The following is a 12,897-nucleotide window of genomic DNA, read 5'->3' on the forward strand; positions in this document are numbered from 1 at the left end:
GAGTTTCACAGAACCAGAATAAATGGAAAACTGATGTTCTAATGAATAGGATGCTAAGAGCCATATCAGAAGACTGGACTTGAGTTCAAGCTTCAACATAAATTGAGCAAGTATATTAAGCCTATCCTGTGTCTTTAGGCTCTGGATTGACCTAAATGGCATCAGTAACCCTCACTTTCTCAAGAATATTAGGAAGATTATATTCATCGATATTTGACCACATTTAAAAACTTAGCATTCACTCTGAGAGATCGGAGCTTTCAATACTCTATTCCAGGCTGTCTGAATGTGTTGTCAACTGAGAACAGTAAGTCCCCTGCATGTGAACGAGTTCTGTTTCAAGAGCAAGTTCATACGTCCATTTGTATGTAGGTCCAATGCAGTTAGCTTGGGTCCCACCTGAGGAGGGCATGGCAACCCACTCCAGTATTCTTGCCTGGAGAATCCCATGGACAGAGGAGCCTGGCGGACTACAGTCAATAGGGTCGCAAAGTTGGACATGACTGAAGCAACTCAGCGCGCACACACAGGTACACAACTAACACAATTGGCTGTATAGTACTGTACTATAATTGGTTTATAATACTTTCCACACGTGCATACGTGCTAAGTCACCTCAGTCATGTATGACTCTTTGCAATCCCATGGACTGTAACCAGCCAGGCTCCTCTGTCCGTGGGATTCTCCAGGCAAGAATACTGGAGTGGGTTGCCATGCCCTCCTCCAGGGGATCTTTCCAACCCAGGGATCAAACTCGCATCTCTTATGTCCCCTGCATTGACAGGTGGGTTCTTTACCACTAGAGTTACCTAATACATTAAAAAAGCAAACAAACAAAAAAAATTTTTTTAATCTTGCAATACTATACCTTGAAAAGTACAGTAGTACAGTACAACCGCTGGCATACAGGGGTTGGCATCGAATGAACAGGTAAGAGAAGTTACTGACTGGAGGAGGGTGGGGGGGTGGAAGATGGTAGAGCTGAAGGATCTTCAGCGATAGGAGATGGAGGGCAGGCGATTTCACTCATACCTGACATTGATGGTATAGGTTCTGGTTCCTTGTTAGAACCAGGTGCATGTTCACATCTTTGAAAGTTCACAACTTTTAAGATAGGGGACTAACTGCAGTCATGAACACGTGCACTCAGACCAGTGTTTGAGCACTGGAGGTGGAGCACGGCCTGAATTCCAATGCAGGTTGACAATGTGAATTGAATGACATGGTGCTCTAAGAAAAGAGCATTCTTCTCTAGAGTAAAGCTGGATGAGATCACCATCTCTGAAGCCAGGTTATTAAAGTCTCAGGTTGCAAAAGTGGTATCAGTATTATGAATTTCCCTTAACTTGACCAAAGTGGCCTTGTTCATGAGGCAAAAATGAGGCTCCCTTTGTTTCTTTAAATAGATTGTTTTCCAAAGCTAACAAATGACCTTCAGCCTATAAAATATTCAGATTGTTTTCTTTCCCCCCCTCAACATGTATTATTTAGTGTATAGCCCTTTAAATATTAACCATCTTTTTCTAAAGATATGGTATATATTATTTACATCCAGTTATTTTATGTTCCCATACAGATGACATAGACACATAGCAATCTTTCTGAAGTCATGAGCAGATAGGGCATCCGGCCAGGTACATACAACAGGTATCCAGTGAAGTGAATTCTGGTCCTGGCATGATTGAGAGGGGATAGCAGGGGGTCTTCTGACAGTTCGTGTCTCATACTTCATATGCAAGATCCAGAGGATAGAAAAAGTCCAGGGCAGATGGGCCTCAGGAAATAGAGAGCCATGGGCAAAGTCTCTTGGAAGACATCACATACACCCCATTGATGAATCCGCATAGAACCAAAGGTAATAACAAAGTTCAAAAGTGCTTCTCATTTAACATTTAACAAATCATTTGCTTAGAAAATCAAAGGCAAAATACTGGACATGGTATGTCTTGATAAGGATTGCAAAGACTGTTTAAGATGGGAATCCTTGCATTGTTTTAGTTAAATTCTCATGGATTTTCCCCATGCCCAGACTGCCTCTGAGATTTCCAAGTCTTTCCCATCTTACCTGTGTAAATTACACCTGGAATGATATTCAAGATGGCAGGAGACTAGAGGTACTGGAGGGATCATCTCTGATCCCCCTGTCCCTCGAGAGTGATCAGGTCAGGGGAAAGCACTTTCTTCAGAAAGCTTGACTGAATGAACCCATGTCTTCCTTTCTCTCCAAAGGAAAATCCAGCAGGCAGTTGCTGACAGTTGGTGGTTTAGTAGTTAAGTCATGTCTGACTCTTTGCGACCCCACGGACTGTAGCCCACCAGCCTCCTCTGTCCGTGGGGATTTCCATGCAAGAACACTGGAGTGGGTTGCCATTTCCTCCTCCAGGGGATCTTCCAGACCCAAGGATAGGACCCACATTTCCTGCATTGGCAGGTGGATTCTTTACCACTGAGCCACCAGGGCAGATAATGGACCATTTTTGAAATCTTACTTCCCTTGGCAGATAACTGTCAATGCTGCTCTATATTCATTCAACAAAAATTTCAGGACATGCACAGTGCTGTTTACCAAGTCTCCTGGAGTCAGGAAAGCACAGATACTCCTCAGCAAAATGAAGAACTAAAGACCAGAATGGTGGTAAAAAGCGATGACTTGTGCGTGGATCAACCAGCCCATCATTGGAGCAAAGACATGGGAGGACATAATGCATTTTGTGCTTTTTTTCCCTCAGGATAGAAATGACTAATTATGCAGCTTCCTAATTGTCCCTATGGCCGAGTTCAGCAGCCACCCGAAAGCAAATGTCAGCAAAGTTTTATTTGGTTGGGAAGGAAACATCTAGACAAATTGATGTCAGTGCCCCCAGAGCCCTTTGCTTACCCGTGACTGTCCTACTTGTTCTGTGTCTATTCACTAGCCTCTAGTCAGGGAAGCTAGTATCCTTCAAGAACAGACTCTGTACCAGCTATGTTTGTATCCCCAATGGGTAGCAGAAATCCGCACTTAACAGAAAGCATATATGAAGTGTTTAATGGATGAATGCTAGCAACAAAAGCCATTTTTCTTGTTTAACCAATGTATTGGAACTTTTTCTAAATTATAATAAATACATTTCCCTATCTCATGAAGGCTGGTGGAGGGGGCTTCCCGGTGGCACTAGGGGTAAAGAATTCACCAGCCGATGCAAAAGACACAAGAGACGCAGGTTCGATCCGTGGGTTAGGAAGATCCCCTGGAGAAGGAAATGGCAACCCACTCCAGTATTCTTGCCTGGGAAATCCCATGGAGAGAGGAGCCTGGTTGGCTACAGTCCGTGGAGTCACAAAGAGTCTGATACAACTGAACACAGACACGCTGATGACTTATGCAGCATCTCTCTCCCTATCTCATTAAACAGATTTCACTGAATGTTTTTGTTTGCTCGGTCAGGGATTCGAAGTATATTGTGTCAGTCCCTGGGCTACACACTAGCAAGCTCCATTTTTTTTTTTTTTTTTTTGACTCTCACATCTCTATCAGCAAAAATTCAGAATCATAGATACCCAGGATATTTATAACTACTTATGCATAAATTATATATAACACTGCTACACTAGTACATTCTGTACCTTGTGAAACTTATGCAAAAAAATAGAAACTTTTTAAAAGTGAGAGAATATGCAGAAGCTTTATTATTTGTACTTTGTGAAGTTGCTGATGTGAAGGCTATATCATGCCTGCCATTTCATTGTTGTTTCCTTGTGCTTGCCCTGTTTGAGAAGAAAGAAATCCAAACTTTCTTTGCAAAAGTCATTTTAAGTCACTGGGCCATTTAATGAGTTAGTTAAAACTGCATCATCTAATCTATAGCTGTGTTTAACCAGCACATATGAACTGTGATAGATTTCAGTACCCTAGGAGCAAGCTAACAAGGGGAGAGGAAGATCCATTTCAAGCCTTTTCCCAATGTAGAAATCTCACTCCTACAGGATAATTGAGAAACTGCCACTGCTATATGAACTGATTGAAGGCATGTCAATCTGTAGATAGATGAAATACTAGAGAGGCTTAACTCCCCTTATATTTTTATATTTAAAAATAGAAATAGAAGTTCTAATGTCTTTGTCTTGAATCACGTTTAATCATCTTGCCCACCCCTAAGGATGTACACAACACCCCATCACCATCCCCCAACAAACACAAGCTGGAGATCTTGGCTGTAGGCAACACCCTTATCAAGCTGAGTCGTTGAAAGTAACAATTCTAAAGTCTATGTTTGAATTTGAATTTCCTCTCCACCATTGACTAGATGGGCTTCCCTTGTGGCTCAGCTGGTAAAGAGTCTGCACATAATGCAAGAGACCTGGGTTCGATCAGTGGGTTGGGAAGATCCCCTGGAGAAGGGAAAGGCTACCCACTCCGGTATTCTAACCTGGAGAATTCCACAGACTGTATAGTCCATGGGGTCGCAAAGAGTCATACATGACTGAGTGAACTTCACTTTCACTGACTAGATGTGTGGCCAATTTTTTCCCCTCTCTAAACCCCCTTTTCCTAGTTGCAGGCAGGGAGTAATATTTCAGCACAGAGTTGTGAAGGTGGAATGTAAATGCTTTAGCTCTAAGAAAACTCCTAGTTAGCCTCCAATTGTTTTGAGTCAATTACTGCCCTAGGCTGAATATAGCAAGGCTCTTAAACACCCTGTGTCCTGACAGTAAAGTCATTTCTTTTCCTAACTTTCTGCTATTGTTAACTTTTTCGAATGACACTGAAATGGTCGGAAAAATAATAAAATTTACATCCATGTGTTCTTTGTGAAGACTCAATCATGGTTGACTTTTTTGCTATTTTCAAGTCTAAGACAAAATAACACCTGTCTCTGAATACTTCCTTGTGAATCTTCTAAAAGCAAGGACCGGCTCCTACACAACCACGATGTCAAGATTACACTTAAGAATAGTAACAGAAATTCAATAATATCACCCACCTATCTATTCCATATTCAAAATTATCTCAAAGCTCTCTTATCCCTTGGTACCCATCTCCAGATCCAAGATTCTGTTAATGTCTTCACATAGCATTTGGTTGTTATGCCTTTAGAGGGTTTTTTTTTTTTTTCATTTAAAAAAATCTCTGTTTATTGTTTTCCCTCTTCTTTTGAAAAGTCAAAACCAGCTGTCTTATATAATATCGCACACACTGGATGTGTCTGATCACTTATTTATGGTGTTACTTAATTTATACTTCTATCCCTAATATTTCCTGTAAAGTGGAAGCTGTTAAGTCAGAAGCCCAGTAAGATTCAAGTTAAATATCTGGAGCAAGATTACCTCTTAAATGAAGTTGTCAGACGACAGTGCTTGGACAGTCCTTTCTGCTCTTTGTGTTTGCTGATCCCCTTGATTTCAGCAGCCCCTCCGCCGTGTTGACTGCCTCTCTCCTTTGTGTAATTGTACAGTTCTGTAGGGTGGATATGAAAATGGTACCACTGTGTTTCTATAGCTAAGTATTCAGGACGCTTCACAGGCTTTAAACTGAGTGTCTGCCTTTACTGCCGCCAGTCATTGAAACTGAGTCAGAAATCAGAATCAAGTCCAGGTAAGTTCCATCAGAAGGCTCAAATTCTCCCAGTGGACCCCAATAGTGTCTGTTTGGATCAAATTCCTATGGCATAATAGAAACTGCTGTTGAACTTTCACAATCTATCAATAGCATAGATGAAAAATATTTAGTACACAGATATTTCTGATACTTAGTATAGTATTCCTAATGTAACAGTGGATAAGTGGTAAATATAATGTGCAAGTATTAGAGAGAGTTCATTTGGGAAGCAGGGAAAAGAAATTAGAAATTCTCATTTGATCCCAGGTCTTTGATTCCATCAAGTTTGTGTCATTAATGAATTAGACCTCACTCTTATTGTTAGTGATATATTTCCACCAAGAGTACTTGCTAACATGAAGCTTAGCACACAACAAAAACTCAGATCTAGAGCTACAGAAAAGTTACATTATTATTCAAAAAGAAAAGTGTTCAAAGTGTTAGTCGCTCAGTCGTGTGTGACACTTTGCTACCCCGTGGGCTGTAGTCTGCCAGGTTCCTCTGTCCATTGAATTCTTCAGGCAAGAATACTGGAGTGGGTTACCATTCCCTTCTCCAGGAGATCTTCCTGACCAGGGATCAAACCCAGATTTCCCCCATTACAGGCAGATTCTTTACTGTCTGAGCCACCAGGAAAATGAAAAAATATTTCTAAATGATGTGAGACTGAAAGATTTTCCTAATACTAAAAAACTGAGGGCAATCATCCAGCTATTCTTTAGAATCAAAGGCATATTCCTCTCCGGTGGCTAATAGTGTCCATTTCTTTCAGCTGTCTGCCTCACCACTCCAGTCTGGGAGTGAATTGGATGGTGTTTTCGTGCAGAATGTTAAAACAGCTTTTGCATCTCTTACTGCTTCTTTGCCGTTATCACCTTCGATTGCACAATGAAAATGCCTGGCTTCTGAAATGCCAGAGTGAACACGACCTGATTAGAAAATGTGCTGTGTGAATGGTCAGAAGAGACCCAGACTCCTCACTAAGGCAGATATTAATACAAGTCCTGGGGGGACCCTCAGAGCCTCCTGGCCCTTTGGAGATAAGAGCCCACATGGTGTGACCCTCAACTATTTTCTGTTAACTCTAAGGTCTGTGACCCGGTACAAGTCTTTGCACTTGTGCTAGTTTTCTAGGACTGCATAATCACCAACTGGGTGGCTTACAATAATAGAAACTTAATTTTTCACAGTCTGGAGGCTGGAAGTCTGAATTTTTGCTGCATAAGTGATTTTCTCAACCAGCATTTATTGAACACGTACTGTATGCTGAAACCTGTGTGTCTAACTCATCTCACTTTGCCCAGGACTTTTCAGTTTTTGCACTCAAAATTAGTGATCCCCCTAAGTCCTGGGCAAAATGGGATGGTTGGTCACCCGACCCCTTCTAAGCACTGAGAATAAAGACAAATTAGAACCCTGTCCCTGCCTTGAAGAAGCATGTGGTCTTAGAATCAGAAAAATAAGCCAATTATAAAGGATTGGAGCGATCAGTACTCAAAATCATGAATGGGGGCCCTCTTGGAACACAGAAAGTTCCATCCAAGTCTCATGGGTATCAGGGGAGGGGGTGGTGTTGAGAATAATTCATGAAAGATACAATGCTTGAGTTTGATTAAAAGAAAAAGTAGCATAATATACACTTAAATTTGGCAAATATCAAAAAAGGAGATACCTGTGGGATGTCATGCTATTTTCTTCTTTCCCTGTGTCAAAAAATGTATATAATTGGTTCAGACTCCCACAGGTTAAAGGTGGGGTTTCTGTATGAAATAAGCAGAAAAGAGAAGGCTCATTCTTGGTGTATCTACTGTGGGATGGAATAGAGCCTACAGTATTTCCATCCTGAAGCTGGACTTGAGAACAGTGAGGATAAGTGGCCTAAGGGAATAGTTCAGGTTAGAGGTTAGGGACACCAGAATGGCACTCTGCTGAACAAATCACGTGTTAAGGATTTTATTTTCGACATGTTTTATTTTTCTTAAAGAAATTCAAACTTACTGAAAAATTGCAATCTTTGGGGGAAAAAAGTATATCTCCTTCTAGATTCACCGATTATTAAAAATTTCTTATGCGTGCTTTCTCACTCTCTCTTGCTTTGTATATATATCTATATGTTTTATATTTATTATTCCTGAACCATTCTAGGGTAAGTTGTGGAAATTGTATCTCTTTAGTTCTATATACGCCAATGTATGTCTCCTAAGAACTTGACATTCTCCTGTGTTGTCACAATAGGAGTTCATACTCAGGAAATTTAACATTGATACAATATTATTATGTAATATAGAGTCAGGGTGCAAATTTTTCAACTAAACATATCCTTTTGGGCAATTATTTTTCCACTCTATTGTCCAATCCAGAGCCATCCACTGTATTTGGACACCATGTCTCTTAGTCTCCTTAACCTGGACAAATTCTTCAGCTTTTCTGTATCTTTTATGACTGACACTTTTAAGGCATACAGACCAGCTGTTTCGTAAAACATCCCTTAGTTGAGGTTTGTCTAGTGTGTCCTCATGATTGGATTGAGGCTATGAATTTTTGCTGCATAAGTGATGTTTCTGTCCTGTCCCATCACACCAGGAGGTACCCAGTACCAAGTTGTCCCATGACTTTGATCACTTGGTTAAGTTGGGGGCTGCCAGGTTTCGGCCCTGTAAAGTGATGACCAGTTGTCCTCTTGTAATAATAAGTAATCTGTGGGAAATGCTTTGTTGTTGTTGTTTAGTCAGTCAGTTGTGTTCGACTCTTTTGTGACACCCCCACGAACTGTAGCCTGCCAGGCTCCTCTGTCCATGGGATTTCCCAGGCAAGAATACTGGAGTGGGTTGCCATTTCCTTCTCCAGGGGATCTTCCCAACTCAGGGATGGAACCCATGCCTCCTGCATTGGCAGGCAGATGCTTTACCACTGAGCTGTTAGGGAAGGCCCAGGGGATGCTCTGGGATTGTGTAAATATCCTGTTCCCCATCAAACTTCTACCCAGTATTCTTTGAGCTTGTGCTAGTTTGCTAGGACTGTATAATCACCAACTGGGTGGCTTACAGTAATAGAAACTTAATTTTTCACAGTCTGGAGGCTGGAAGTCTGAGACCCCAGTGTCAGCAGGGCAGTTCCTTTCCGAGTCTAAGAGGGAGAGTCTGTCCCAGGCCTGTCCTCTGGCTTCTGGTGGCTCACTGGCCATCACTGGTGTTCCTTGGCTTATAGAAACATTATCCCAATCTCTGCCTTTCTCTCCACACCTCTCCAGGGTTTCCTCCCGGTGGGTATCTCTGTATCTAAATCTCCTTTTTTGATAAGAACAAAGTCATTTTGGATTAGGGCCCACCCTAATGACCCCATTTTAGCTTGATCATCTACAAAGATTTTATTTCCAAATAAGGTCACGTTCACATTCACAGGCACTGGTGAGCAGGACCCATCTTTTAGGGTGGACCCACAACAGAATCTATTGATGATACTCACTGAAATCAATTATTACTATGAGATGGCTACAAAATGGTGATTTTTCTGTCATGCTTTCAGCGTTTCTTAATTGGGGTTTCAGGGATTTGAAGTTTTTTGAATAGTTGCTAAGCAGAGTGTCCATCCACCTATGGCTGGACAGAAATGGCTACACATATTTAAAACAAAAAAAATTTAAAAACCAGTGACAATATGCATATATATCTGTGCTAAGAATGGTGAGCAGAAAAGGACTGGCATTACTGCAGTCCCTTTAGCCAGTCAGAGGGGCTTCCCTGGTGGTGTGAAAAATCTGCCCGCAATGTAGGAGGCCCAGGTTTTATCCCTGGTCTCGAAGATCTTCTGGAGGAGGGCATGGCTACCCACTCCAGTATTCTTGCCTGGAGAATTCCATGGACAGAGGAGCCTGGTGGGCTATAGTCCATGGGGTCGCAAGGAGTCAGACAAAACCAGGTGGCTAACGCTTTTTAGGCAGTCGGATTGGCTGGAAGGAGGGCCAAGGGGGGCAGTCTATGGACCAAAGTCAGCACCAGTGCAGGAAACCAGAGAGTGTAGTTTTTAAGCTGCCCTGGGATTTACCGAGTATAAGCCACTCTTTGGAATTTCATCACTTGGAGATTTTTTTTTTATGCTCTGAAACAAAAATAACATCACACCATTCAAGGATATGTATCGAGTTCTTAGGTTCAACATTCTGGTCATCTTCAGTACCTGACTTGGTGAACAGACATTTCCCAGGGCTGAAATCTCTGTCATCATCAGAATCACAAATAAGCAAGGACCAAAAACTGTACAGCTCTGAAACTACTGAGAAATATGACTAGGGACAGCATGAAATGTTGCTCTTTTATTTCTTTGTGTTTCCTCTTAAACCTGACAACGGATCGTTGAAGTGTTTTCTCAGATCTGTACTCCATCCACAGTAAACACAGCACACTTTGTTCCCGAAGGCCACTGATCACAGGTGTGTGGTCCTCCCTTCTAGGATGCTGTATAGGTCTGCCAGGCTGTCACAATGAGGTGTGGGTGGCTTAAACCACAGAAATGTATGGTCTCATAGTTCTGGAGGCCAGAAGTCGAAAATCAAGGTGTCAACAGGATTGGTTGTTTCTGAGGGCTGTGAGGAAAGAATTTTTTCCAGGTTTCTCTCCTTGGCCTGTAGATGAATGCTTTCTTCCTGCGTCTCTTCACGTTGTCTTGCTTCTGTGCATACCCCCGTAGTCAAAGCTCCCCTTTGTATAAGGACACCAGTGCTATTGGATTAGTGCCAACCTAAAGACCTCATTTTAACTTCATTACCTCTGTAAAGATCCCAGATCCAAATAAGGTCATATTCTTGAGGTTCTGAGCATAGGACTTGAGTATGTGAATATTATAGGACATAATTTGACCTATAACAGTGACGTTTCCACCATCCATAGATTTTTCCCCATGTTCTTATAGACCGAGTAGAACATCATGGTGTGACTGCATGAATCTTGATTCTTATTGTGGAGCCAAAATGGTACTGAGTCCCTGTCTTACCCTTTCTGCAGACGAAAAGTCAGAGCTTAGCCTGAAAGCCCTAAAGTTGCTGGTGCCAAGCTCCTCCCAGCCATCCATCCACAGGACTGTGGATTTTACATTTACCTGTATTTGGAATGACTCTTGTCTCTGCTACTAGAGATTTTAAAGTGGGTTTAGGGTGCTGCTCATTGTCCAAGAGTGTGCTGTGTGGGCCTTTCCACTGGTCAAGAGCAAGGGTCACCAGCGGCTGAATTAGTGACTATACTCATTTCTTGCAGAAATGAGTAGACCTTTGGGGAACACATTGTATCTCTTTTTTCATCCCCTAGATGTATTTATCTGACATCCAGGCAAATGAATTCTGAAGATCAGATTGAGGGTGTTTGCAGAAGGGAACCCTTATTTCTCCCAGCCAGAGGGGGCCCCGAAGCCAGTTGAGATGCCTCATAAGTTTCTAATTCAAAGGATGAGAGGGCAGGAAAAAATGGAAAACCAAGAGTCAATTATCTGAGAACCCTCTGCCAGAAGCTAGAGGGAAATGGAGGAAGGAGGAAGTGAGGCTTCCCTGGGCAATAAGTCCTACAGGATGGGTTCTCTCTTAAAGCTGATGGGGAATCTGTGCTCGTCCCATCACAGACTCTCTAACCTTCCCCTACACCATGTCCTGGTGTAGAAACGGACAATGCCCAGCGAGAATGTTCACTCTCTTTCCTTGCTTTCTTGATCAGGTCACAGACATAAAAGAGAAACTGAAGCTCTCTAAAAAGGTCTGGTCGACATTGCCCTACACCATCTGCAAGGACGAGAGCGTGACGGCGGGCACGTCCAACGAAGAGGAATGTTGGAATGGGCACAGCAAAGCCAGGTGAGAGTGGCTCGCTATTCTTGTGGAAGGGATGCTGCACATCCAGTCCTGGAAGGCTCTCCTGGCACAGCGCTGCAGACCTGTTTATGCAAAAGCCAGCGGAGGGTGGAGCGACACGTCATCACTTAGCGACAGCTGTTCAGAGTGACAGGTTTGATGGGCACCTGGGAGCACTTACTGTCAAGGTGCCATTAAGCGTGGAATCCTTGTTCTGCATGCCTCCCCCGCCGGACGAGGATGGAGGGATGGGGACAGATGTCAGGTTACGGATATCTTGAGATCACAAAGAGCTTTGTATGTTCTCTTAATGACTTTAAGGGAGCGGAGCTATTTTTATCCACAGTTAAATTTTGCACAGCTTACTGGGTTTTTTTTTTTTTTTTTCCATTACAAGTTAAACAGGAAGTGAACATTCAACTGTAATTTTTTTCACCCTGGGAGAAAAAGAAAATACTGAAGTCTCATTTGAAGGGTAAGGGAAAAAGAAAATAACAACCAGGAAAGCGTTCTCGTAAGTCCAGTGCCTTAGAAAGTCCCATTGGAATCTCCTGCTAAGAGATGGCTCTGTTCTCCTCCTCCACTCTGCTGCCCAAGGCTACTGCCCCTTGGTATGGAATTTCTGACTTTCTTGGTTCAGCCCAGCAATGGGCTTGGCCTGAGTTGTCATAGGGTGGAGAAGTTGGACGGGAGAACTGGCTGGGAGTTGGCAGGCAGGGCAGACACCGGGAGAGGATTCTGCTCAAAACCTCCTCAGCAGGGATGCAGGTGAGCAAAGCAGCTGGTAAATTGGAGTCAAGGAATCTTTGGGGATCAACAGGCAGGTGGAAGAGCTAAAAGAAGGGGTCTGTTCTGCGGCCTTATTGGGCATTTTCGAGCATATGAAACAGCTGTGATGAAGAGAGAACAAGAAGATTCATGGATATTAAGTTCACACAAAGCTGCAGGAGGCAGGGGTGAAAGTGAGATGCTCATTGGGTATAATTTCTTACACTGCTGAGTTGCATTTTTCGCTTCTATTGGTAATGGTATTATTAGCCACCCTAGAGAGAGATTAGCAAGAGGAAAACAAGACAGCTGTTGAAAGAACTGCAGTCATTTCAAGTTACCCCCCAAATATCCATGTGACAGTCTTAAATTATGAGGGTACCAAAGGCTATTCACAGTATCAACAATGCTGCCCCTCAAAAATGCTTAGTAACTTAGCAGTATTCAGTCTTCTATGAAGGGGACCTTGGGCCAGCAAATTCGGCTGTGAATTAACAGCTTCTAATGTGTCTTTTCCTAATGACTGTACAGAAAGACACTGTAAAGGATGACCAGATGGCCTAATGAATAAAGTGGTTGATTTTTCAAGCTGTTCCATTGCCCATCTGTGTTTACCTTTTTAGCCTTGGCTGAAAGGGCGACTGTGTTTGAACTGCATTCCCATGGAGAGTTACACAGGTTACTGGATATTAGTGCATGTACAATTTCTTTTTTTATT

General features: G+C 42.5%; 1 protein-coding gene across 1 annotated transcript in view; it reads left to right on the forward strand.

The window, feature by feature from the left end:
• The window catches only part of GPC6 (glypican 6), a 1,191,916-nt gene that overhangs the window by 1,156,513 nt on the left and 22,506 nt on the right, over positions 1 to 12,897 (forward strand). The window contains exon 7 of the mRNA XM_043892444.1: positions 11,278 to 11,414. Within this exon, the coding sequence (XP_043748379.1) occupies positions 11,278 to 11,414 (137 nt within the window). The remainder of the gene's footprint in view (positions 1 to 11,277; positions 11,415 to 12,897) is intronic.

The sequence above is a fragment of the Cervus elaphus genome, chromosome 30 (assembly GCF_910594005.1).
Source record: "Cervus elaphus chromosome 30, mCerEla1.1, whole genome shotgun sequence".
Taxonomy (NCBI): domain Eukaryota; kingdom Metazoa; phylum Chordata; class Mammalia; order Artiodactyla; family Cervidae; genus Cervus; species Cervus elaphus.